The 23,005-nt window shown below is 58.5% G+C and overlaps 1 protein-coding gene across 1 annotated transcript; it reads right to left on the bottom strand.

The window, feature by feature from the left end:
- Positions 1–10,627: 10,627 nt before the first annotated feature.
- On the bottom strand, positions 10,628–21,236 carry TMEM105 (transmembrane protein 105). The gene is made up of 5 exons (XM_008568848.1): positions 21,158–21,236; positions 14,278–14,492; positions 12,585–12,677; positions 11,558–11,663; positions 10,628–10,662 (listed from the first exon to the last, which is right to left on the bottom strand). The coding sequence occupies exons 1-5, from the start codon at positions 21,234–21,236 to the stop codon at positions 10,628–10,630; spliced, it is 528 nt and encodes a 175-aa protein (XP_008567070.1).
- Between the last annotated feature and the right edge of the window lie 1,769 nt (positions 21,237–23,005).

The raw sequence follows: 23,005 nt of genomic DNA, 5'->3' as shown, positions 1-23,005 counted from the left end.
TTTTTTTTTTTTTTTTAAAAGATGACCGGTAAGGGGATCTCAACCCTTGACTTGGTGTTGTCAGCTCCACGCTCAGCCAGGGAGCGAACCGGCCATCCCTATATGGGATCTGAACCCGTGGCCTTGGTGTTAGCAGCACCGCACTCTCCCGAGTGAGCCACGGGCCGGCCCTCATTTTTGCCCCATTTTTCTATTTAGCTGTTCCTATGAGTTTTGAGGGGCGCTATCTGGGTGCTTGATAATTAACCCTTGTCTCTTCATTTGGGTGTGTCTGATGTCTCCTCGTTGTGTTAGTTTTTCATTGTCGTCATACAAATCACTGCAAACTGAGCAGCTTCACACAAACTTATCATCTCTCAGTTCTGAAGTTCAGAAGTCCGATATGGATCTCACCAGGCTAAAATCAAGGCGTAGGCAGGCTGCGCCTATTTCTGGAAGCTCTAGGGGAGAGTCGTCTGCCTGCTCATTCGGTTGTTGGCAAAACTCGGCTTCTTCGTGTTGTTTTCTTGCCAGCCGTGCACTGAGGGCCATTCCCAGCTTCTCGGGACACTGCATTCCCTGGGTTGTGGCCCTTCCCTCCATTTTCAAAGCCAGCTATGGGGGAAGAGGGTCAAGTCCCTGTCACGTCAAATCTCTGACCCAGCTGGGAAAGTTTTCCGATTTTAAGGATTCATGTGATTAGATTGGGCCCATCCAGATAATCCGGGTTAATCTTCCCATCTGAAGGTCTGTAACCTTAATCACATCTGCAAAGTCCCTTTGCCGTGTAAGGTCACATATTCACAGGTTCTGGGGACTCGGGGGTGCACATCCTTGGGGGCCATGATTCTGCCGACCACCCTCGTGATGAACTTCAGGGTGTGCGTCCTCGTCATGGAGACAATGCCTTGTTTTCACTGAATCCCATCAGGGAGAGCACAGTTCCAGCCTGTGCCATTACGACGGAGCTCACTTTGCCGGCTCGAGGAGGTAGCTCCTCCAGGACCAAGCTACCTGCTCCCCCTCTGGAGTTAATGAATGGTTTGTGGGGAGATACTTTGAAACCTGGACCTTATCAGACTTTCAATTAATTAATGTATCTACATCACTAGGACTCATGGTTCCCATTTTATTCCACGGATTGGAATTCATTGCTATCACCATCTGGATGCTTGACTTGTCCCAGATTTGGCCTGTGCAACAGCTCCTGGGTCTTTCAATGTGTCCTGGTTGTTCTTTGAGCACTGCTTTGCTTTCTGGCTCAGTAAGGTGTTCCAGGCTCATCTGCTTTCCCTGTCCCGGGCTGGGATCCGCCCTCTCTCCGAGGAGCCCGCGGCCTTTTAGCGGAGACTGGTGTTGCAAGCCACAACCTGGGCATGGCTGTGCTCGCTGCCGCTGACGGGCCACTGCCCCTGGTCCCCTCCGCAGACAGAGGAGGAAAAGGTGTGTGTGCGTGTGTGGTGTATGTGGTGTGTGTGACGTGTGTGATGCATGTGTGGCACGTGTGATGTGTGTGTGATGCGTGGGAGGCATGTGTGTGTGGTGTGTGTGGCATGTGTGATGGGTGTGTATGGTGTGTGTGTGGCGTGCATGTGGTGTATGTGTTGTGTGTGTGATGCGTGTGTGTGGCATGTGTGTTGCGTGTGTGTGGTGTGTGATGTGTGTGGCGTGTGTGTGATGTGTGTGTGGCATGTGTGCTGTGTGTGTGGTGTGTGATGTGTGTGTGGCGTGTGTGATGCATGTGTGTGCTGTGTGTGTGTGGTGTGTGATGTATGTGTGTGGTGTGTGTGGTGTGTGATGTGTGGCGTGTGTGGCATGTGTGTGGCGTGTGTGATGTGTGTGTGGCATGTGTGCTGCATGTGATGTGTGTGGCATGTGTGCTGCATGTGTGTGGTGTGTGATGTGTGTGTGTGGCGTGTACGGTGTGTGTGATGCGTGTGTGTGTGGTGTGTGATGAGTGTATGTGGCGTGTGTACCACATATCCACATGCTCACTTCTTCCCATGTCAAGCTGCATATATTGAAAAACACGAGCTCACATGGACACCTCCATGTATCTCTGGGGTGTGGCCGCAGGGCTCACCCTGGCATCTCCCTTTGCACACCTGTAACTTGGCACTGATGAGCTCCCTCAGGCTCCTGCAGCCCACCCTGGGCTGTCCCTAGTCCCACCTGGACTCCCTCCCTGCCCCGCCCCGCCCTGCCTAACGCTGTGGGACAAAGCGTCTGCCAGAGAAGGGGGGCGGAAGCTCTGTGTGCACTTCCCCCACGCCCCCATCCCCGACACCCCCACCAGAGCTGACGGGACAACGCTGTCCGGTGGTGGCCGTCTGTGGCTTCCTGGGCACCAAGGCTGTGTGATCCCAGGCACACTAGTGAACCTCTCTGAGCTTCCTCTGGGTCACCAACCACTGAACCAGTGTATCTAAAGGCAGCAACTTTTCATCAGGTCACTGAAGATGGCAGCCGCGGGCACTATCTGGGGAAAAAGGGGACTGGGGAGGGTCCTGGCTCTGGGTGCTGGACTTTGGGCAGGTCTCTGGGAACCTCGGTCTCCGACCCTCGGTCTCAGGCCTGCTCCTCCAGGGCAAGGATCCTGCTTCTCCATCAAAGAAAAACAGGGACCCAGCCTGTGGTTAAATCCACGCAGAGCCACGGCCTGCTTCACAGGAGCCTGCCTGCGGCTGGTGGCCTGGGCTCTTACCTAGACAGCGGAAGCCTGTGACATCAGTCCTTGGGGTTCAGGGGCGTAACCCCCTGCGGCTGGCTGTGAGGCTGCATGTGGGGGCCCACGTGAGGGCGGCGCCTCCCTCCCGGGGAGCTCATGACGGGGCCATCCTCCACTTTTCCATCAGTGTCTCCTTGCCGGGCTGCAGGCATGACCAGCGGCCATGAGGCCCCTCGGCTGCAAGCATCGGCTGGTGGGCGTCAGGGAGCTCTGGGGGCCTGGGTTTTCATCACCCCCAGCAGGGCAGGCAGGGGTTGAGAGTTCACTCCAGCTCAGGTGCTGAACTGTCGGAAACTCAGAGTCCCCTTCCCCCTTCCTTGTCAGATTCTCCCCCTTTCAAGCTTTCTGTGTCACAGCAGAGCCTTGCGGCCGCCCCAACCCCAGGAAGGGGGAGAGCAGGCCTGGTGGCCTCCCATCCACCCCTCCCAGGGCTCTCCTCCCCTGTTTTTATAACCCCAGAGCCATAAAACTGACAACAGGTCCAGCAGACAGGAATGGATCTAATTTAGCGTCTGCGGCCTTCTCAGAGCCACAGCTGGGCGGGGGCCATCGCAGCACATGCGGGAGATCCACGACACCCTCCCCGACGGCGGTCAGCTTGGAAAGGGGAAGGACAGGCTCGGCAGGGAGCCTGGGCCGCAAGCCCCTGCCCCCACCTTGGCCCTGGCCTTGGTTTTCCGGGTGGAGGCGGGGCAGGGGCTGCCCGGCCTTAACGAGGTGTGAGAAGAGAAGAGAGGGCTCGGCTCTTCTTTCCACCAGCCCTGGGTGTTTTTCAAAGTGCCCTCGCTCGGTTTGTTTCATTGGTCCCTTCTGGGAGGGGGTCGAGAAGCCCAGGCTGCCCCCAGTGCGGCCAGGAGAGGAGGCAGGTCTGGTCTCCTCCTCTTTCAGGCTCCCCCCAAACCCAGGCAGAGATGGCTGGGAGCCGCCCAGATGCAGGAGAGCAGGGCTGGGGCCGAGGCGGGGAGGGTGGGCAGAGCTTCTGGAGCCCCCTTGGCTGGAGCACTGAAAGCAGCTACATGCCCCTGGTGGCTCACTTCTTGGGGGAGGGCTGGGGGGTTCTTGGGGTTGGAGGCCCAGGATGTGCTGAGCAGGCCGGGTGCCCGAGAGGTGCCCATTCTTTTTGTTTGTTTGTTTTTTGTCCTTTTTGAGACCGGCCGCACCGGCCATCCCTATATAGTATCTGAACCCGCGGCAGGAGTGCTGCTGCTCTCCCAGCACCGCACTCTCCCGAGTGCGCCACGGGCTCGGCCCAGAGGTGCCCATTCTGACAGTAGTGGGCACCTGGGCTGAGTGGGCCTGGAAGAACTGTGGGGGCCGGTGAAGTCTCTGCAGGGGGCTTCTGATGCTTTTTTGGCTGGTCACCCCCTGCCTCCAGACGCCTTCCACTGGAGCCTGGGCAGCCATGAGACCCTTAGTTGGAAAAACCACTGGCTGTGGTCCCACCTTCACACAGACCCACTGCCCAGTCCTCCAACGCCCAACACCCAGGCTTGGGGTCCAGGGAGACTGAGAAGGCCAGAACCCCAGGAGGCAGGCCTCGACCCATCCTACACCAGAGACCAGACCGGCCTCCACCCCACCCAGGGCCCTGTGCAGCAGGCAGAGAGACACCCAGCAAAACCCAGCCCCAAGGAGAGTCCTGCACCCAGCTGGGCCAAGGGTGGGAGTTGGGCCTCCCTCCCCACGCAACTGTGGGATCTGAGCAGGGAGCTCAGGAAAGCCTGCCCAGCCCACTCTGCCCTTTCCTGGAAGGCAGGGAGCAAGAACGGGGTGCTGGGGAGGGGCACCCACATCTCCTCCCAACCATCACCTGGCCCAGGTGCCCTGCCCCTGCCATCCCCAGAATTCTTGCTGGGGAGGCTGCTCCAGGATGTCTGGTGGGCGTGGGGAGGGCCAAGGGGTATTTTCCACAAGGAATTCTGAAATGGCCATCTGTGCGGCCTCCCTGGCACCACAGTGCCCCAGGACCCTCACACCCACATCCCAATGACCCAGACATGAGGGCCCATGACTTCCCAGGGACCAGCCACTATTGAGGAGCCTCCAGTTCACCTCCCCCCACTGCAGGGAAGGGCTGAGTTGTCTCCCCCAGATTCATTTGAAGTCCTAACCCCCAGGACCCCAGGACGTGAACTTACTTGGAAATAGGATCCCTGTAGGTGAACTTAGTTAAGATGAGGTCATACTGGAGTGGGTGGGCCCTACTCCAACGTGACTGGTGTCCTTGAAAAAGGGGAGATTTGGTCACAGAGACACACACAGGGAGAACGCCATGAAGATGAAGGCAGAGATCGGGGGGTGCTTCTATGAGCCAAGGGACACCAAGGACTGCCAGCGACCTCCAGAGCCCAGGGGAGAGGCCCAGACCACATGCCCTGCCCGCTCCCAAACTGTGAGACAGGGCCTGTTGCATTGAGCCACCTGGTCTGTGGGACTTTGTCTCAGTAGCCCCAGGAAGCTCACACGCGCAGGCCAGGCTGCTGCCCCTGTGCACGTGCACTCCTCTGAGTCCGCACGCCAGCCTCTCACACGCACCTGCCGCAGCCTGGCCTCCTCCACGGCCAGCGGGTCCCCTTATGCACTTCTCGGCTGCCCCACCTTTCCTTCCCCCTGCACCCCACCTCGGCTCCACTGCCCCTCACCACCCCCAGCCACCCCCCAATGCCCAGGCCAGCCACGCACTCACAGGGGCCATGTTCACAACACCCATGTAATCTGCAGCCCTTGCCCTGGAGAACCACAGGGATTTGCTCCATGGAAGACCATTGAGGGAGAACTCTGGCCTGATTCCCACAGCGCCCACATATGGAGACGGTGAGAAGCCCGCCAGGGTCCCCTTGCCCGCCTCCCTCAGTTCCTGCCGTGGTCCCTTCCTGCCCGCCTGCTGGGCTAGGGCTCACAGACCCTTCAAACCCATTGTGCAGACTGGGTCACAGACCCCTCATATGCAGGTCACGAGCTAGGTAATTGGAAAGATCCTGGGAGCCATGGGTAGTTGATATGCTTTATTCAGACACGAGCACAGCCCCCAGTCCGCTCAGCAGCAGCAGCTTACAGCAGATCCAGCAGTGGAGACAGCTCCCTGGTGGCCTCCTGGGAGCATCCCCAGGGGCACTGTGGATCAGAGCCATTTGTCCTTTATACTTAAGTCAGATAACCCAGGGATGCCAGAGTCCGAGTCAGATAACCAAAGAACACCTGGGTGCACATGCACAATTACATCAGACAATAGCCAAGGAACACCTGGGTGCACGTGTGCAGTTAACATGTTTACGTTAAACAGGCTAGGTCAAGCTCCGCAAGATTCTGAACAGCTGAGGGAGCCTGACCGTTTGTGTCATTTTTCTTTACACTGCCCCACTGGGCAGCCACCCTGCTCCAGGGGCCTAGGCTTGGTCCTGTGCTTGGGGAGATGCAGGCCTGCACCTCACCTTTCCCTGCTTCTTCTACCCTCTGCCCTTCCCAGCAGCACCTGCCTGCCCCAGGGGGCAGTGGTCACATGGATGGAGGGGGTCCCTGTCGAACTCCCAAGGTCTGGGAGTATGGCCACTGCTATGCAAAGGCGCCTTCTCTCAGCCCTTCAGCCCCGTAGGCCCATCTCACTCCCTTGCTCCACAGCAGGTGCAGGCAAGCAGGGTTCTGGGCTCCCCCCACCTCCCCCTGAGTCACCAGCATCTCCTTTCCCAGCCTTGTCTCTGGACCTACTAAGACCCGGGTGTCCCTGGTCTTGTTGACATAGCCTGCAGCTCAGGGCCTGCTCCAGGCTGAGCAACCAAGGAGGGGCGAGCATTCCCAGAAGACTGAAGCTCAGGGGGCTGAGCCCGTACCCCGGGCCGCAAGTGTGCACCGAGAACCAGCCTAAGGCCTGCTAGAGCAGCACAGAGCCTCCTGGAGCTCACATCCTGGGGAGCAGGAGGGAAAAAAGTGATCAAAACCAAATCTGCCAGGGGGTTCTGAGTCTGAGAGACCACTCGGGGCCTGAACCCATTGCTTCCGGCCTCCTGCATGGTCCTTGTGGACAGCCGGGTAGGACAGAGCCGGGCTAGGTGGACCCTTGGAGGTGCTGAGGTTCCCACCTGCCTCCCTCGTGCCCTGTTCAGCACAGGGGAGCAAAAGACCATGACCATTTGCTCTCAGCCTGCTGGAGAGCAGAAGTGAAAGCCCCTCAAAAAGAAACAAACAAACAAAAACCTCGCTCATTCTTCTTTGAGAACAAGTGTGGAAATGACATTGCCTCTGTCTGATGCTGGCATTTGATGACGGTGGGATCGTGAGCAAGTCACGTCCCCTTCCTCGACCTCAGTTCCTCATAGGTAAAAATGCCCGTTGTACCAAAAGTCCCTGTGACAGGAGCTGCCCATCGGCCCAACATTCAGAACATCCACCCCAGCCCGCCTGCAGCCTACGCAGCTTTCGAGAAAAGCCCACAGCCCCACTCCCCGACTCCCTCCCTTCCTTCTGTGTGATGCCCTATCTGGCCCTCTCTACAGATGTGCCCATCTGGTTTGCCCTTGGCCCAGGTTGTCAGCACCCACTGTAAGGCCAGTGCCCCCTGAGAGTTGGCTCCTCAGGCTTCACCTCTGGTGTCCTCCCGCGGCCCGGAGTGGCTGCCTGACCACTGTCCATGCTCAGCTTTCCTCTACCAGTGGCATCTCTCTGTCATCATCAAGGGCACCGTACCCAGCTAAGAGATTACCTTCCGGTCCCCCCTTGCAGCCAGGCATGGTCATGTGACTCAGAGCTGACCAATGCAAGCAGAAGGGTTGAATGGACTTCAGGAAAGGCTCTTCAATCATCCTTTTACCTTCCCTCCTTCCTTCCTGCTGCCTGGAATGCAGCTGTGATGGCTGGAGCTCCTGCAACCACTATAGAACGAACCATCCTTGACTTCTCCCTTTCAGTCACACCCCTCATCCAATCTGCCAGGAAATCCTGCTGAGTCTGTGTGCAGATACCCATGATTCTGACACCTCTCACCACCTTCTGCATCCCCAACCCCATCTGGGTTATCACCACCTCTCTCCTGGATCGGATTGCTGCAATGTTCTCCTTAGTGGCCTCTATAGTCTGTGCACTGCTCAGCAGCCAGAGGGTCAGATCACCTCAACCTCTGCTCCCTCGGCCCAGGTCTTCACAGGGACTCTGCCCAGTCTGCCCTGTCACCCCTCTGAGTCCTCTGCAGGGACTTCCCCCTCACTTGCTCCACTCCAGCCACACTCCTGCTGGCAGATCCCTCCCAGGCCTTTGCACTGGCTGTCCCTCTGCCTGGAGCACATCCCCAGGTATTCCTGGGCTAAGTTTTCCCACCCCTCGTGCCTCTGCACACCCCTACCTCCCCATGCGGCCCCTCTGCCCATGCTACTGAAGATGGCAGCCCAAGGTCTTCCCGTAGCATTCTCCGCCTTCAATGTGCCCTGACTTACTACTGCTTACTGCACCACGTGCTTGCTGTCTGCTCCTCCCACCGAAACGAAAGCTCTGTAGTGTTTGCTGAAGGATAAATGAAACTCGCAATGGAAGATGGAGGTCCTGGTGAGAGGAAGTCACTGTCCCAGCCCCGGCCACCCACCCACCACCGAGAGTGGCAAACCTCTGGTGTGTAAGGTGCTGTTGTTGGTGCTGATAGAGGCAGCCAGTGGCAATCCATAACTGTTACCCTCTCCATTTTACAGATTGGGAAACTGAGGCTTGGAGAGATACAGTGATGTGCTCAAGTCCACATGACTCCTAAGTGTGGGGCTGATGCGTGGACACAGGTTGCAGGTCACTGTGACTCCAAAGCTCACTGTACCTCTAGGCCACTTGCATCTGACCCCTGCTCTGAGCTGAGGATGGGACATCCCTGAGTCTTTCGGCTGCATCAAGTCTGGCACCATGCTGTGTGGGACTGGCGGTGGGGGCCGCTACAGGCTGCTTTAGAGAAAAGAGGACATAATGAACCTCTCCAGATCCAACTCCAGGCTGGCCCATGTGCAAAGCTTTGGGGGCCTCATGAGCCAACCCTCTGCAGACCTCTGAGAGAGGGGGCAGCTAGTCCCAACCCGGGGCACCCCGCTTCCCTGGTCTCAGAGTGGGGAGCCCTTGCCCAGCCCAACCAGTGGTGGGTGATGGCAATGTGGTGTCTGGCAGCAGGTGTGTGGTCCCCAGGGCAGGGCCCACGGGAGCTGGGGGTGCAGACTCATCCCTATCCAGGCAGCAGCATCAGGGAGGGCAGAGCTGGACGGACAGTGTGACCGTGTGGATGTCCCCAGCTCAGACAGAAGCTGCAGGTTATGATCTTGGCCACCAGGAGGAAACGTCCCTGGATCTTTCCTTATCGTCTTGTGATTAGCGGAGGTGGCTGAGAATTCAACAAGACTGAAAGCCTGCTTTCTTCTACATCTTTCCCCTTTTCTAGAAATTCCAGACATGAGGGGAGAGCTGCCTGGACAGATAGGTATAGAGTTGCCCGCCCAGACACAGGGAGACGCTCACAGCAGCTGTGAGCGCGCAGACCCCAGGTGCCGTGAGCCCCCTGCAGACCCCGCTCGATCTGACTCTCCTGCGTGGGTTCCTGGGACATTGGCACGTGGTCACCGTTCCTGTGCGGGGCTGGAGGCAGATCCGTGGGGGCACAGAACAGAACGGCCATTTCTGAGCACACTCTCCATCTCATTTCCTTCTCTAGACACTCCCAGCAGGTCAAGAACTGGCACTGAAACCCAGCGTCACTTGACCCTGAGGCCTGGTCACCCAGCAGGCTGTGCAGCTCAGGTCTCCAGCTCCAGGCCTCGGCCCTCCCTAAGCCAGGCAGCTGCCATGGCCACCCGTCGCGCAGCCTCAGCCCGGCAGTGTGGGGCAAGGCTGGGGCTGAGACTCCAGCACACACACAAGCAGGGACCCTCTGCCCAGGCAGGCTGCTGAGGGGCACAGACCCCTCTACCCAAGGACCTGGGTCACCTCAGGCTGCATCATGGGGGTTGAGGGTGTCCTGGCAGCAGACGTCGTCCCCAAGCTCACCAGTGTGAGACACCCCAAAGGCTCTGGCCCCAAGAGTGAGAGGGAACCATAATTTCATGCCGCAGAAGGGAGAGGGTGGCAGCGGCAGCCAAGGCACTGGGGCCTTCCCACAAAGCCTGGGCTGGGGAAGGGCCCGGAGTTCCCATCTGCTCCCCACAGCCCCTTCAGCTGGAGCTGCCTGTTCAGCGGCTGGTCCACCCAGGCCCCACAATGGGGTAGACCTCACCAGGACTGGCCCCTCCCGGGGCGGCAGCTCAAGGAGCAGAGTGTCGCCTGTCTCCCTTGAAAGGTGCACCCCAAATGGAGCTTGTCTGGACACCAGGAGGCCTGTGGGCCCTGCCCAGGCCCCAGGGAAGGTTGCGACCCACAGGGCTGGGGGTGACTGGAAGGTCAGATGGTCCTGCCTCGCATGGGGACTCCTGGGCTGACGACCCTGACCCTGAGAATCCTTGGCAGATCCCCTGCTGGTTCCCATCTGTGGAAGTCTCTCCGGCCTTCCCTGCTGTCAGAACCACAAGAGCTCACCCAGGAGGCCCAGGGGCCTGAGTGACAAATCCCTGACTTCTCTTGGCTAGGCTTGAGGACAGGGCTATGAGGGGGGCACAGCTGGGTGTCCTGGGGCACAGTTGGGCTGTGTCCAGGTTTCCCCATCCAGCAGCTGCAGCCCCCCAGGCAGGACAGCAGCCCCGGGGAGGTATGCAGGAATGTGGCGTGCCCGGGCTGGGGCCGTGCTCCCAAGAGCCTCCCCAGCTGTGCAGGGCCCAGGCAGATGGAGCCTGGGTAATTAAAGCTGGTGACAGGCGAGGACTGATGGAGACAGGGAGAGCAGGTGGGGACTGCAGGACAGGCTCCCTCAGGGACACAGGCCCTGCCGCTCCCCAGGCAGAGGGCTGGAGCTGGGCCCTGGGGGGTGGGTGGCCTTCATGGAGGTGGGGGTCCCAGGCGGCAAGCGAAGGCTGCAGGGGCCAAGGGCAGGGGGGTTTAAGAGAAGCTAGTTCTAGGCCACCCCGGGCCAGGCTGAGTCACTGTGTGCCAGCACTGGCCAGGCCCTCCGGGTACACCCCAGACTCTTATCTAATCCTTAGGCCCCGTCCCATGGCCAGGAATAGAATTCACCTTTGACGGGTAAGAATGCCCAGCCGCTGTGGGATCTGTCACCCCAAATGAACAAAGGCAGACTGTGTGGCCCCGGCGTGAGGGCGGCGGGCTCCAGACCGGACGAGGCCCTGGGCTCAGCTTCCTCACCTCTCCCGGCCCTCCGGCCAGCCACAGGCCAGCGTCTTCCTGGAGCCTCTGTCTCCTCCGCTGACATACAGCGCTAGCCACCCCTCCCTCCCACAGAGAGCCTGGCACACAGATGGCACACAACGAGGACCTTCCTCCCCTAAAGTGGCCACCATGGGCTCTAACACCTCCTTTTCGTGGTCATCAGACATTGCTCGTGAAAGACTGGCCTTTTACTGGGACCCTGGGAGGTCACAGGCCTTCTGTCTCCTGGGAGTGGAGGTGGCAGTCACTGTACCTTCCTCGTCAGGTGTCATGAAAGCGCCCTGGACTGCCCCCGGCTAGTATTATGGTCGTTGCTGTTATCGGTGCCCAAACAAACACAGACGCGTTACAGGACGGGATGCAACATGTGGGTGAAGTGTCCAGATAAAGCAGGAGATGTAAGAAATTCCAGGCTAGGGGGGTGCTAAGCCCCAAACCCTGGGCACCCAGGGCACAGCCAGGGCCCCCAGTATCCGGGGCTGATGACGAGGGTCAATCAGACTTGAATTCCCAGTCCCAGGCTCCTCAGTCTGTCTCCTCTCTCCCAGCAGCCCCCAGAGAGAAGGGAGTCTCACACACTACCTGCACCTGAGCCGGCAGTGGGCAGCGGGCTCTCCTCGGCCCGGGGACAGGCTGAGGTCCCAGGGACCAAACGGAGGGTGGGGATGGCTGGTGCAGACAGCGGAACCTGAGAGTGGGACACCAGCCCCAGAGGACGGCCCCGACGGCCCACCCTCCCATGCACAGGCCCCCAGGCTGCCTGCCCTTGGATGCTGGGATGTGGCCAGGGGAAAGAGGGCGGGACACGTGGGACTGTCAGCTGGGCACTGGCAGGGAGAGACTTCAAAAGTGTGCAGTGGCCACTGCATGCCCTTTGTCATGCCTTGCGGTCGCATCCCCAGCCCTCTGCCGGGTTTTTTTCCTTTCCCACGCCCCGCACAGACACATCCTGAGCTCAGCATCTCAGCGGTGGATGGTGGTGGCGGTCCCCACGCCCATCCCATCCCTCAGCTCCTGGTGAAGAACAGAGCCTCAGGAAGCCACCCACAACCCTTCGCGGGGGCCCCCAGCCCCAACAGGGGTCGTGAAAGGGACCCTTGTGTGGTGAGCGCCTCCCTAGGGGCTGAGCCACAAGGTCACCTCGTTTCTCAGCTGATGGAACTGAACTCACCAGTGTTCAAGGCTGTATGTGGGAAAGTCACTCCACCAGGAGAGTCCCAAGAGTACCCAGGCCTGGCTTTCCTGTCACTGCGACCCCGAGCCCATGGGGAAGAGCAAGTCCACTCCGCTATCTGCAGACGCTGCCACAAAATCAGCGGGGCCCAGTGCAAACTGAGAACTGGGGGCCCTTGTTCAGAGGGCAGGAAAGACGCCGTGAACGGTCCTGAGGTGCAGCGCTTCTGCCTTTCTTCCACACTTGCCGTGGTGGTTTTTATTTGCTATTTAATGTCGTTCTAATGTCAATAAAAATTTTAAGTTTAGATTACTGGCTGCCTTTTGCCGTTCACTTCGTGCTGCGCAGTGCCAGCCTGACGCGCAAATACAGGTGGAGTCGCTGAAGTCACACGGTTCATATTTTGCAGCCGGGACATGCCCGTGGTTTCGTTACCACCAAAACAGCACGGACGCCGCACAGCCGCTCGCCTGCTTGTGTCACTTCTCGGCGCACGTGCACACTGCCCAGGCCCGCCGCCTCCCGTCGCTGGTGCGGGAAGGGCAGGAGCGGCTGCCCGCTTTCCCCTTTCCCTCTATGTCGTCCTCCTGAGCAGAAGCAGCCGGCTGACCCAGGGGAGAGAGAGCTCCTTGGTCGCTCGTGTTCCTGAGAAGCCATCGCTTCCTCTCCACGATTGAAGCGATTTCTGGTTCTAATGGAAACTGTGGCCTGCAGGGCTGGCAGCCGCCCACGCCTCCCACAGGACGCTCTTACCCTGTAGCCCTGGGCCCCGCCGACCTCGGGAGGCACCACGGATCCACCAGGTCCTGTGCTCACTGAGCACTGCAGACCCTGTGTGCAAAAGTGTCCTCGAGGACCGGCACAGACATGTCCACTGCATGCAGCAGCTCTGCACACGGGCGTGCTCCATCCACGGTCCCCCCGGACCTCACAAAACACAAGCTCAGAGACAACGTTATCAGGAATTTCAGGGTAGCATTAAACCACAGGGCTCTCCTAGTCCGGGCCCGCTGCAATGGCACTGACTGCCACCCATGAAGCCACCTGTTTCTTGGTAAAGACATTTGTTAAAAATGTGAGAAATGGCTCAGGGGCTGGTAGAACGGCTGGGAGAAGAGGGGTCTCGGGCCGGGGGAGGGAAGGCAGAGGCACCTGCTGGGCCTCGGGCGGTTCCTTCAGGGCTGGGTGCTGGGGCTTCTGGGCCTCCCTGCTGGTGGCAGAGCCCACTAGGCTGTGGGGGTCCCTCGGCCAAGAATCATGCATGACCCCTGCCAGTCTCCAGGGCAGAGCCCCGTGCTCAAGACTGGGGTCTCCTGGCAGGCAACGTGCCCCAGGCCAGCCTCCCACTATGCCGGGTTTGCATCTGCCCACCTGAAGGGGAGCCCAAGCGGTCAGGGACAGGACCCGTCCTCTTCTTGGAGCCCTGAGCACCAGGTAGCAGCTTCTTCAGGGGGAGCCCCAGGCATCAGTGGAGATGGAGCTGGGGCTTGGGGCGTCTTGCCTGTTTAGCAGCAGTAGCGTCACTTAGGATATCAACAAGCATATGACAAAACGCTGCCATGCAGGTGCAGGTGGGGGATGCACAGGAGGACCCCACAGCACCAGGTCCCAGAATTCTGTTTGAAAGGGGTTGGGGTTGCACCTGGCAGAGGCAGGGTTGGCAGGGCCAGGGACCCTGTGAAGCTGAGCTGTTTTCTCGTGCAATGTCTGCTACAAGTTTATTAAACACAATTTTTTTCTCTATACCACTTTACAAAAGATCAGAGCTTGTCGATTGTACAGGAAAGATTTCATCACTTCAGCAGGTGGTTGGGGGTGGTGGTTGCTACCAGTCTTCACTGCTCCCTCCCCCAGAGGAGCCGGGCTGAGCCGGTCCCCCCAGGCCCGCAGGTGTGAAATGGGGGAGAACTGCGAGTATGAGAAAGAAAAGTCCTACTGTGTAAGGAACACCCGGGGAGGAAGGGACGGGGTCTCCCTCCCTCATCCAGCCGCATCCCTCTGCGCCCTTGCTGAGAGACACAGCCCTCCTGGCCGCGCTTGCCCCCAGATCGCCACCGCACCAGGTGACAGCGCCCCACTGCCAAGAAACTCAAACTCCTGCCGGCCAGCCCTTCGCGCGAAAACTCACGGTGGCGGCGCCTTCGATGGGACACTGGCCCCATCTCACAGAGGGCAGCCTGCGCTCGGGCACACTCAGTGCCAGTCCCCAGAGCTGAGGGCAGGGATCCCCTTGGGGGAGATGTCCTCCAGCCCGTGGCGGGGGGGCTGGAGCGTGGCTGGTGAACAAAGACCACGTGAGCAGATAAATCAGCGGCCCCGTCACATTTCCTGGCCTGAAAGCTCCTGTAAAACACGGGAGAAAATTGACCTGTCAGGGGGATGGATGGGCCGCGATCACGACCGCCCACCGGGGCAGCCTCCCCTGCACCCTCAGGGTCCCACCTGCACGGAGCGCCCCCGCCCTGCAGAGCTGGGCTCCTGCGGCCGGGGCGGTCCAGGGGGAAGCCGCGCGGGGGGCGAGGTGGCGCATTGGCCAGGCGGCCTGGGGGGGCTTGGCTCCCACCCCCACCCCCCGCACGCCCCTGAGGGACAAGGCCCAGCTGCTGAGCCGGTCAGGCCATAAAATGGATGGAGACCAGGGACGGAGTCAGCAGACAGCCTGAGTACCTTTTAAAAATGTAATCTCTTTTTATTTCCGTCCTCTGCCCTCCTCCCTTCCCACCATAACCTCCCCATCACCCCTCCCGTCTTCCTGTGCAGCGCCCGGGCTAGCGGTGACCTTGGTGCCTGGACCTCAGTGTAGGGTGGCTGAGCCTTCAAGGGCACCCCCCTCACCTTGCGGATCCCTGCACTCAGCCCTGCCAGCCCCTGGGGACGAGTGGCAGGCTTCAGCCTGGTGGCCAGGAACTGCCCCCCTCCAAGCTGACCCCACCCCTACAAATCCCCTGCACTGGGGTGGCCTGGAAACCCCAGACGGGGCCCCTGCGGCTGCCCACTGGAGGAGAAGGCAGGAGGCCTCCTGCCCGCTCCTCGGGTGGTGGAAGGGGCACCTGTGGCTTCCCACTCACTCATTGCTCACCCGACCCCACCGTGTGGCAACTGCACTCAATCAGCCCGGTTTATGACCAAGGCAAGGGAGGCTGGTGGGCTGGGTAGGTGCCCAGTGGCCTGCTGCTGGACAGCCAAGCTGGGCCTGGGACCTCTCTGGTCACCCTGCCCAGGCCCTGGGCACTGTGTTACGGCCACAGCCTGCAGGAGCCACATCATGACATCCAGTCCTCGGGTGGGGGATGGGTCCCAACAGTCACCAGCCGGGGGCCTCAGGAGGTCTCCTCCCAAGAGCCTGGCCTGGCCCTGCTGAGCTTTTCTATGTCCCTGTCACTGATCAGTTCCTGGGCCACCAGTGTTCCCCCAGCTGTGGGCCACCCATCTGGCTACGGCTGCCACAGCCCCAAGGCCCACGGTCACCAGATCTCGCCCTTTGTCTGGGGTACCAGGTACTGTCCTTTGTGGTGGGAGAAGCCAAAAGAAATAAAAGGGATGGTCTTGCCCCAAACAAGCCAGCAGCCTCCTGCGGGTCAGGGATCAGGGAGGAGACGCCACGCGGGGAAGAGATTGAGAAGGATGCAAAGGTCCCTGTCCTCCAGGAACGAAGTGGCCAAGTTTGGGGGCCGGCAGACAGGAGGAGCGGGCCCTGTAGCCCACGTGCTCCACGGCAGAGGCTGTGGCGGGAACCGTGCAAGGAGACTGTGAAGGCCGGGGAGAGCGTCCACCGGTAAGGAGCGGGCGGCCGCGGCAGAGGCCTCCACAGGAGACTGTCAGCAAGTGTGGGCACCTCTGGGCAGCTGTGCCAGGCAGGGTGGGGCAGGGGGTGCAGGGAGATGGAAGGAGATTGGAGTGAGAGAGACAGAGGTGAGCAGACAGACGTACATCCAGAGAGAGACAGGAGAGAGAGACCAAGAGGAGGAGGCCGGGTGGAGCAGACAGGGAGGCCAGGCGGCCTCCTGCTGAGCGGAGCTGGGCAGCGGGGGCCTAGGAGGGACACTGCCCACATGCTGGCTGGTCACACCCACCCTCCCAGATGACGACATCCAGCTGCCCTGGGCCCTGACCAAGTCCTCCCCGCCCTGCAGGTGGGCAGAGTGGGACTTCCCAGCCACCCATCTGTGAGCACGACCCTGCGGAAGCCGGTCCCCAGAGCTCCTCCCTGCTCTCTCTCCTGGGGTCGCCCCCATGGGCCCAGCCACGTGCCCCCTACTCTCCTGCCCGACTTCTCCCCAGTGTTGCCAGAGCCCGATGACCACACCCTCACTGGGGGTGATGATCCTTCCAAGCAGCCTCAGCCTCCACCTGGGAGCCCACCGTTGGGGCCCAGGAGGCTCCTGAAGGCCTGGCAGGCAGGCCGTGAGATCTGGGGGTGCGTCCTTGTCTCTCGCGTGCACACACACATGTACACGCATGCACACGCACGCACACACGTACACGCACATGCACACGGTGTTTTCCACCGCCCCGTCGCTCCTCTGCCCCAGGCTCTCAAACGGGGCTTATCTTGCAGCTGTGTCAGCTCGGCAAGCTTGGGGTGCTTGTGGGGGTGACAGGGGTTACAGGGGGCTAAAGTGGCCCCTCAATGCCATCATCCCTGCAGGTGCAGGTCAGAGGGCATCTTCCCCCTCCTCCCTCAGTTCTGCTCCCCCCACAGCCTCTGGCCAATGGGGGAGACCCTTGGGACCCTGAAAGGGGCCTCGTAGGACCAGTCTGTGCACCCTGCCCAGGTCTGCCCCTCTCTTCTTGCTGCCTGGGTGTGAGGCCCCCAGCAAGGCAGAGGGGGCAGATTGGTTTCTTCTGTTCCGTGGTTTAACCCTTCACTGCACTGGCTCTGGCTTCCCAGCCTGAGTTCCTGGAGCAGCTCTGGCTTGTGCCTTGGAACACTCCCAACCCCACTGCTCAGCCCAATCTCTGCCCTCATTTCTCCACCACTGGCTGGTTTTATATTCCTGGCTGGAGACCCTGGCCCGGTGACCCTGGGCATTCTGTCTGAAGGTGCCCCCCCTCCCCCCCCATGTCCCAGCCTCCTCATCCTCAACGCCATTTGAAATCCATGGCATGACGTGCTTGGTCCCATGTGGCCAGGCACAGACTTATGTAGGGCAGGCATCAGCTCCCTGGGGGCCACCTGACATGAGAAAGCAGGTTACAGCCCCCAGGCCTCAGGGCCAGGAACATCCATAAAAACCAGCTGGGAACTGTGCGTGGGCTCTGGGATTTCAGGGCGTTGGCAGCGTGTCCGAGCAAACCAGTGGTGGTCTGTGGTTGAACAAAGTCACACCCAGCGTCCTTCAGGATCTTTGGTTTTCAGGGGTCTCTACCCGCTGAGTGCTGTATGAAGAACAGGTATCAAATATATACACGCTTAGTCCCCAGTCTTGGTGTTTTGTTAAATATAACTTTATTATTCCATTTCTCCAAAAAAATTAAGTTTTCTAACTCTAATGAGACAGAAAAGACTCACGAAGCCAGCAAGGATAAGTGCTCATGTGTAGATTTGGCGTCTGCAGGGCCCACCTTTTGGGGGGAGGGTACAGCAGTGACCATCTGGGGATAAAAATGCAGGGGTGGGGCCTAGGGGACTTGGGACTGCAGGAACCGGGCCCAGAGTGGCTTGCAGCCCTGGCCGGTCTCTGGTCCAGCCACATCTAGGGGAGGCTGGTGGCGCCCCTTCCGCATTCTCTTTTTTTTTTTTTTTTTAAAAGATGACTGGTAAGGGGATCTCAACCCTTGGCTTGGTGTTGTCAGCACCACGCTCAGCCAGTGAGCGAACCGGCCATCCCTATATGGGATCCAAACCTGGGGCCTTGGTGTTATCAGCACCGCACTCTCCCGAGTGAGCCACAGGCCAGCCCCCACATTCTCTTTAAGGACTGAAAAGCTGGAGCCTGCCCCTGGGACTTGCCCACTGGAGTCCCCTCTGCCTGCCCACACCTGACCCCAGTTCCCCAGTGCAGCCGGACAGGGCAGCCTGCAGCTCTCTCTTCCCAAACACCCCTCTCTCTCCCACAAAATAATTTAATGCAACTTAATGGCTTGAAGTTGATGTAAAAATTACAGGCATGTGCGGGTGGGGTGGGGGCCTCGTAAGAAATCCTTTTGAAAATATAATTGAGTTAATGGAGCCATAACTATGTCTCATTTTGGGGGGTAATTGGCCTGCTTTTTGTCACTCCGTCCATTTACATATTCCTGTTTTCTTTTTGCTATTGATTTTTTCTTTATAAAGTGGGCCACTTTACTGCAATTTTTAAAGCCCCAGTGATGAATAAAACCTCATCTTCCCACTCATTAAAACACAGGAATTAGCCAGGCTCAGGGCCCCCGCCAGTCAATTTACTTAGAGACCAGTGTCTGGGGGCTGCCCGCAGCAAGAGGGGTCCACCTCCAGGGGAAGAAGTAAGAAGGCCGCCCCAGGGTTAAGGTCTCCCAGACCTTGACCTTGACCTTGGGACGCCCCTCCCCTCCTGGCCCTCCTCCCCTGCTGAAGGCTTTGGCCTTGGAGACGCCTGCCTCCGCCCCAGCCTACCTGATTGTGGCTGTAATTCAGAGGCTCCCCCCACCTGCCTCTGACTGCAGATCAAGGTCACTCCTCCTTTAGAAAATATTTTTTTAATTATAAAATCCATACACACACAAAGTAAATGACTCCAATGGTACAATGGATATGAAGCAAACGTTGGCCTCTCCCCCACATCCCAGTCTCCAGAGACGGCGTCTGCAAACTGCTCCCGACCGCCCTCCCAGATATTCTCCACGCAAGTGGGGGCGTTTATTACACGTGCAGTCTTAAAAAACCTAATCCTATACCTGCCACTGGCAACCTGGTGTTTCTTTTGTTTTAGTTAATATCAGTTGGAGATCTTCCATAGTGGCACCGACAGATCCACATGCTATTTTTCGTGACTTTGTACTATTCCTTCGCCTGTGTGCATCACAGTGTGTTTATTTTATGTTATTTTATTTTATTTTATTTGTCTTTTTTTTGTGACCGGTAAGGGGATCGCAACCCTTGGCTTAGTGTCGCCCGCACAGCGCTCAGCCAGTGAGAGCACCGGTCATCACTATATAGGATCCGAACCCGAGGCGGGAGCACCACTGCACTCCCAGCGCCGCACTCTCCCGAGTGAGCCACGGGGTTGGCCCTCACAGTGTGTTTAGAGCAACTGACCATCCTGGATTGGGGGGATTAAGGGGTTCCCCAGGCACTCTGGGACAGTTGGTCAGTTTATGCATATTTAGCCTGAGTCTTCCTGTTGGACATTTAAGTTGCTTCTAATTTTTCAACATGACAAATTTCACTGCAAAGGACATCTCTGTTCATGTATCTTTATGCCCTTATGCAAGTATATCTGCAAGATAAAATTCCGAGAAGACAAATCACCAGGTTAAAAGGTTTGAATATTTCATATTTTGCTCGATATCACCAAATTGCCCAGCAAACATACACATCCGATATGCACATCCCTCCCTGCCTGTATTAGTCCATTTTGTGCTGCTATAACAGAATACCTGAGACTGGGTAATGTATAAAGAACAGAGGTTTATTTGGCTTATGATTCTGGGACAGCTCCATCTGGCACGGGCCTCCGGCTGCTTCTACTCACAGTGGAAAGTGGCAGGCAGCCGGCGGGTACAAGCAGATCACATGGCAAGAGGAAGCAAGAGAGAGAGGGGAGGTGCCGGGGTCTTTTAAACTACCAGCTCTCCTGGGAACTAGTAGAGTGAGAACTCACTACCCCTCCAACACTGCCACATTGGGGATCAGATTTCCACATGAGTTCCGGGAGGACAGCACATCCAGACTCCATTACCACCTGAGGATGAGAGTCTGTTTCCCTGCATCTTTGGCAAAGCTGGATGTTACCAATCATCCTGACCTTTGTCATCTGTTAGGTGGCAAATAGAATCTCATTGGGTTCTTTTTTTAATTAGCTTTATTGAGATACACTCTATGGGCTGGCTGGTTAGCTCAGTTGGTTAGAGCACAGCCTTGTAACACCAAGGTCAGGAATTCAGATCCCTGTAGCCAGCCAGCTGCCAAAAAAATAAGTAAAATAAAATAGAACTTCAAATAAACGGATTGATGCAGAACATACTCACTGCTTTGGCTTATCACAACGATTCTGGGATTCGTCCATGCTGTCTTGCGTACAGGGGTTCTAGCCTCTTTGATGCCGAGCAGTATTCCGTGGTCTGCACCGACTGCCTCTGTGCCACTCACCTGTTGTTGGACAATTGGGTTCTCTCCAGTTTGGGGCTATTTATGCATAAAACGGTTATGAACGTTTGGGTGCAAGGCTTTATGTGAGTGTCTGTTCTCAGTCCTCTCAGTAAATACCTACGAGTGGGATGGCTGGGTCACGTGGCAGGTGTATGTTTCATTTTTTCTAATGTTGCCAAACTGCTTTCCAAGGTGGCCGCACCGTTGACATTCCCGCCAGCCGTGTTCGAGAGCTCTGGTTCCCCCACGTCCCCGCCAGCACCTGACACTGTCTGTCTTTTTAATCTTAGTCACACGGCAGGTGTGTGGCCGAGTCTCATCGTGCTTTTAAATCGCATTCCCCCAATGAGTGTGTGATCTCTCCATGTTTGTTAACAGTGCTGTTTTTGTTTTTTTTTTTCCTTTTTGTCTTTTTTCGTGACCGGCAACGGATTGCAACCCTCAGTGTCGCGCCCGTACCTCGCTCAGCCAATGAGCAGCCGGTCTGTATGTGGGATCCGAACCCTCGGCAGGAGCGCCGCCGCACTCCCAAGCGGCACACTGTAGCAGTGCGCCACCGGGCCGGCCCAGTGCTGTTTTTATCACATGGAAATTTCAGACGAGTGCGCTGCACTTCCCTTTCTATGGTCGCCCGGTTCCCTCACGGTTCCCTTTCACACCCCAGTCACGATGGCTCAAACCCTCCGCTTATTTCTAAGAGCTTCTAAAGGGCCACAGCCCACGCCCGGGCTCTCACGCCCCGTCTCCTCCTCCCTGGCCACGCTGCTTGTCTTCCGAGGCTTCGTGGAAGGCTGTGTAGAGATGGACATCGACATCTCTGTGCACCTGGGACCGCAATGCCACCCCGGGGCCCTGTCCCGCAGCTGGTCTCTGGGCATTGGGGTGGGGGATGCTACTCAGGCAGTGCCCGAAGCAGCTTTGCCTGTTTCTCACTCATGGGGCTCCCCCAGATGGAAAGGCCTGGGATTTACAAAACTAAGCCACATTCACCCACCCCGAGATGAGCCCCCATGCGGGCGGCTGAGGCCCAGAGGGGAGGGAGCTCGATGCGGGCGAGGCTGCCCAGCTGGGGATCGAGTGGTCTCACCTGACCAGCGAGCCCAAGCCACCTGTTCCACCAGGGCTCAGGGGCCCTCGGATCTGTTCCCCTTCCTCCCAGGCACATGGCTGCATATCCCAGCAGCCCCTGTAGCCACGGTGACTACGTGCCTAAGTTATGAACAATGGATTGTAAGCTAATGTGGCGGGAAAGAGGACAAGAGGAGCCCCCTCGGGAGGCCGCATGAGCCGTCCTGCCAGCCTGGACCTCAGCAGGCAGTCAAAGGTGTGGGAAGGCCACCAGCAAAGCCAGTCATCATAGGCCTCTTGGAAATAATCTGATATCTGATGCTTCCAAAGGGCGTCAAAGTAACTAATGTAGGACCAGCTCAGCCCTGTGTTGAGGGGGGTGGGCACCTGGCCCTCCCAGGGCCCCCATGGGCCTTGCCCCGTGCCCCCCCCACTGCACCTCTCCCCATGGCCGGCCTCCCGTGGTGCCCACCCCCTCCCAGAGACCCTCCTGCCCCATCGCTCCTCACCACACCCTCTCCTGTGTCTCACACCTCTCACACCTGGGCCCCCCACTGGTCCTCACCTGAGAGACTCTCATGTTGAAAAGCCACATTTACAGCCCCCCCCGTACACTAACTCTATCCGTGTGTGCTGGGCTGCGGAACGAGCTCTGTGACATCTCAGATCACAAGGATGGCTGGATCCAGGCCTCAGGTGTGGCCGATGCACAGGGGAGAAGACAAGCCCACCTGAGCTGGGGCTCTTCCTGCGGGTACAAGGTGTTCTCTGTTTTCATGGTGTTACCCAAACAACCCAAATGTCCGCAACTCCTGCACTGGGAGCAGAGCCTGCTCAGGACGTGCTGCGGGGGCTGGGTGCGGTGTACGCGGGGGGTGGGGGGAAATGCGAGGAGAGAGGCAGCGAGTGGGGCCGGATTGAGCAGCAAGGCCACCCAGTGCCTCCCCACCCCGCTTACGCCCACCCCTGGCCCATACTCGCCGTCCCCTCCCACCCCAAGCTGGGCCCAGGCCAGGGAGACCCACAGCTGCTGCGACTGAAAGGGCATTTAGATGCCACCTTCCTATCAGAGAAGAGGCCTTCAGGACGAAGCAGGGCAAGGACAGAGGACAGCAGGGAGGGTTTAGGTTAGACTTTAGGGCACCTTCCTTCCCAGCCTGGGGCTGTCCATGCACATCGGGAGGAGGCCTCAGCACAGTCGGTCTTTCGCTGCGCCCCACAGGCCAGTCCTCTGGTAAGTGCGACCATCAGGTCTATTCACAGGGAAGGACACTGAGGCACAGGGAGGCTGAGTGGCTTCACACAGGGCACCCCCACCATGACCCTTGACCCCACACTGCTAGTGCAGCTCCGCACCCCAACCGGGACCCCATCCAGCCAGGGCAGTGAGGGTCTCGAGCCCCCACTTCTCAGAACTATTAATTCCTCTTATGCCTCAATTATATTTCAATTTCCCCAGTCCTGCATTTCATTTGTTTTTACAGAAATACACGTTTTCTAGGCAGCATCGTGTGGG

This window comes from Galeopterus variegatus, unplaced genomic scaffold, assembly GCF_000696425.1.
Source record: "Galeopterus variegatus unplaced genomic scaffold, G_variegatus-3.0.2 Scaffold446, whole genome shotgun sequence".
NCBI lineage: Eukaryota > Metazoa > Chordata > Mammalia > Dermoptera > Cynocephalidae > Galeopterus > Galeopterus variegatus.
Note: the sequence above shows the minus strand (reverse complement) of the source record. Positions and strands in the feature narration are given on the sequence as shown.

Bases quoted from the DNA above. Each gene is read 5' to 3' on its own strand.
- TMEM105 (XM_008568848.1), bottom strand. From the start codon at position 21,236: ATGTCGATGTCCATCTCTACACAGCCTTCCACGAAGCCTCGGAAGACA. The intron at 14,493-21,157 runs GTGAGAGCCCGG...CGTGTTTTACAG, and splicing joins CAGGGAGGAGGAGACGGGGC to GAGCTTTCAGGCCAGGAAAT. The intron at 10,663-11,557 runs GTAGTGTGTGAG...TGGCCCCTGCAG, and splicing joins CACTGCCGGCTCAGGTGCAG to CCTTCGCTTGCCGCCTGGGA.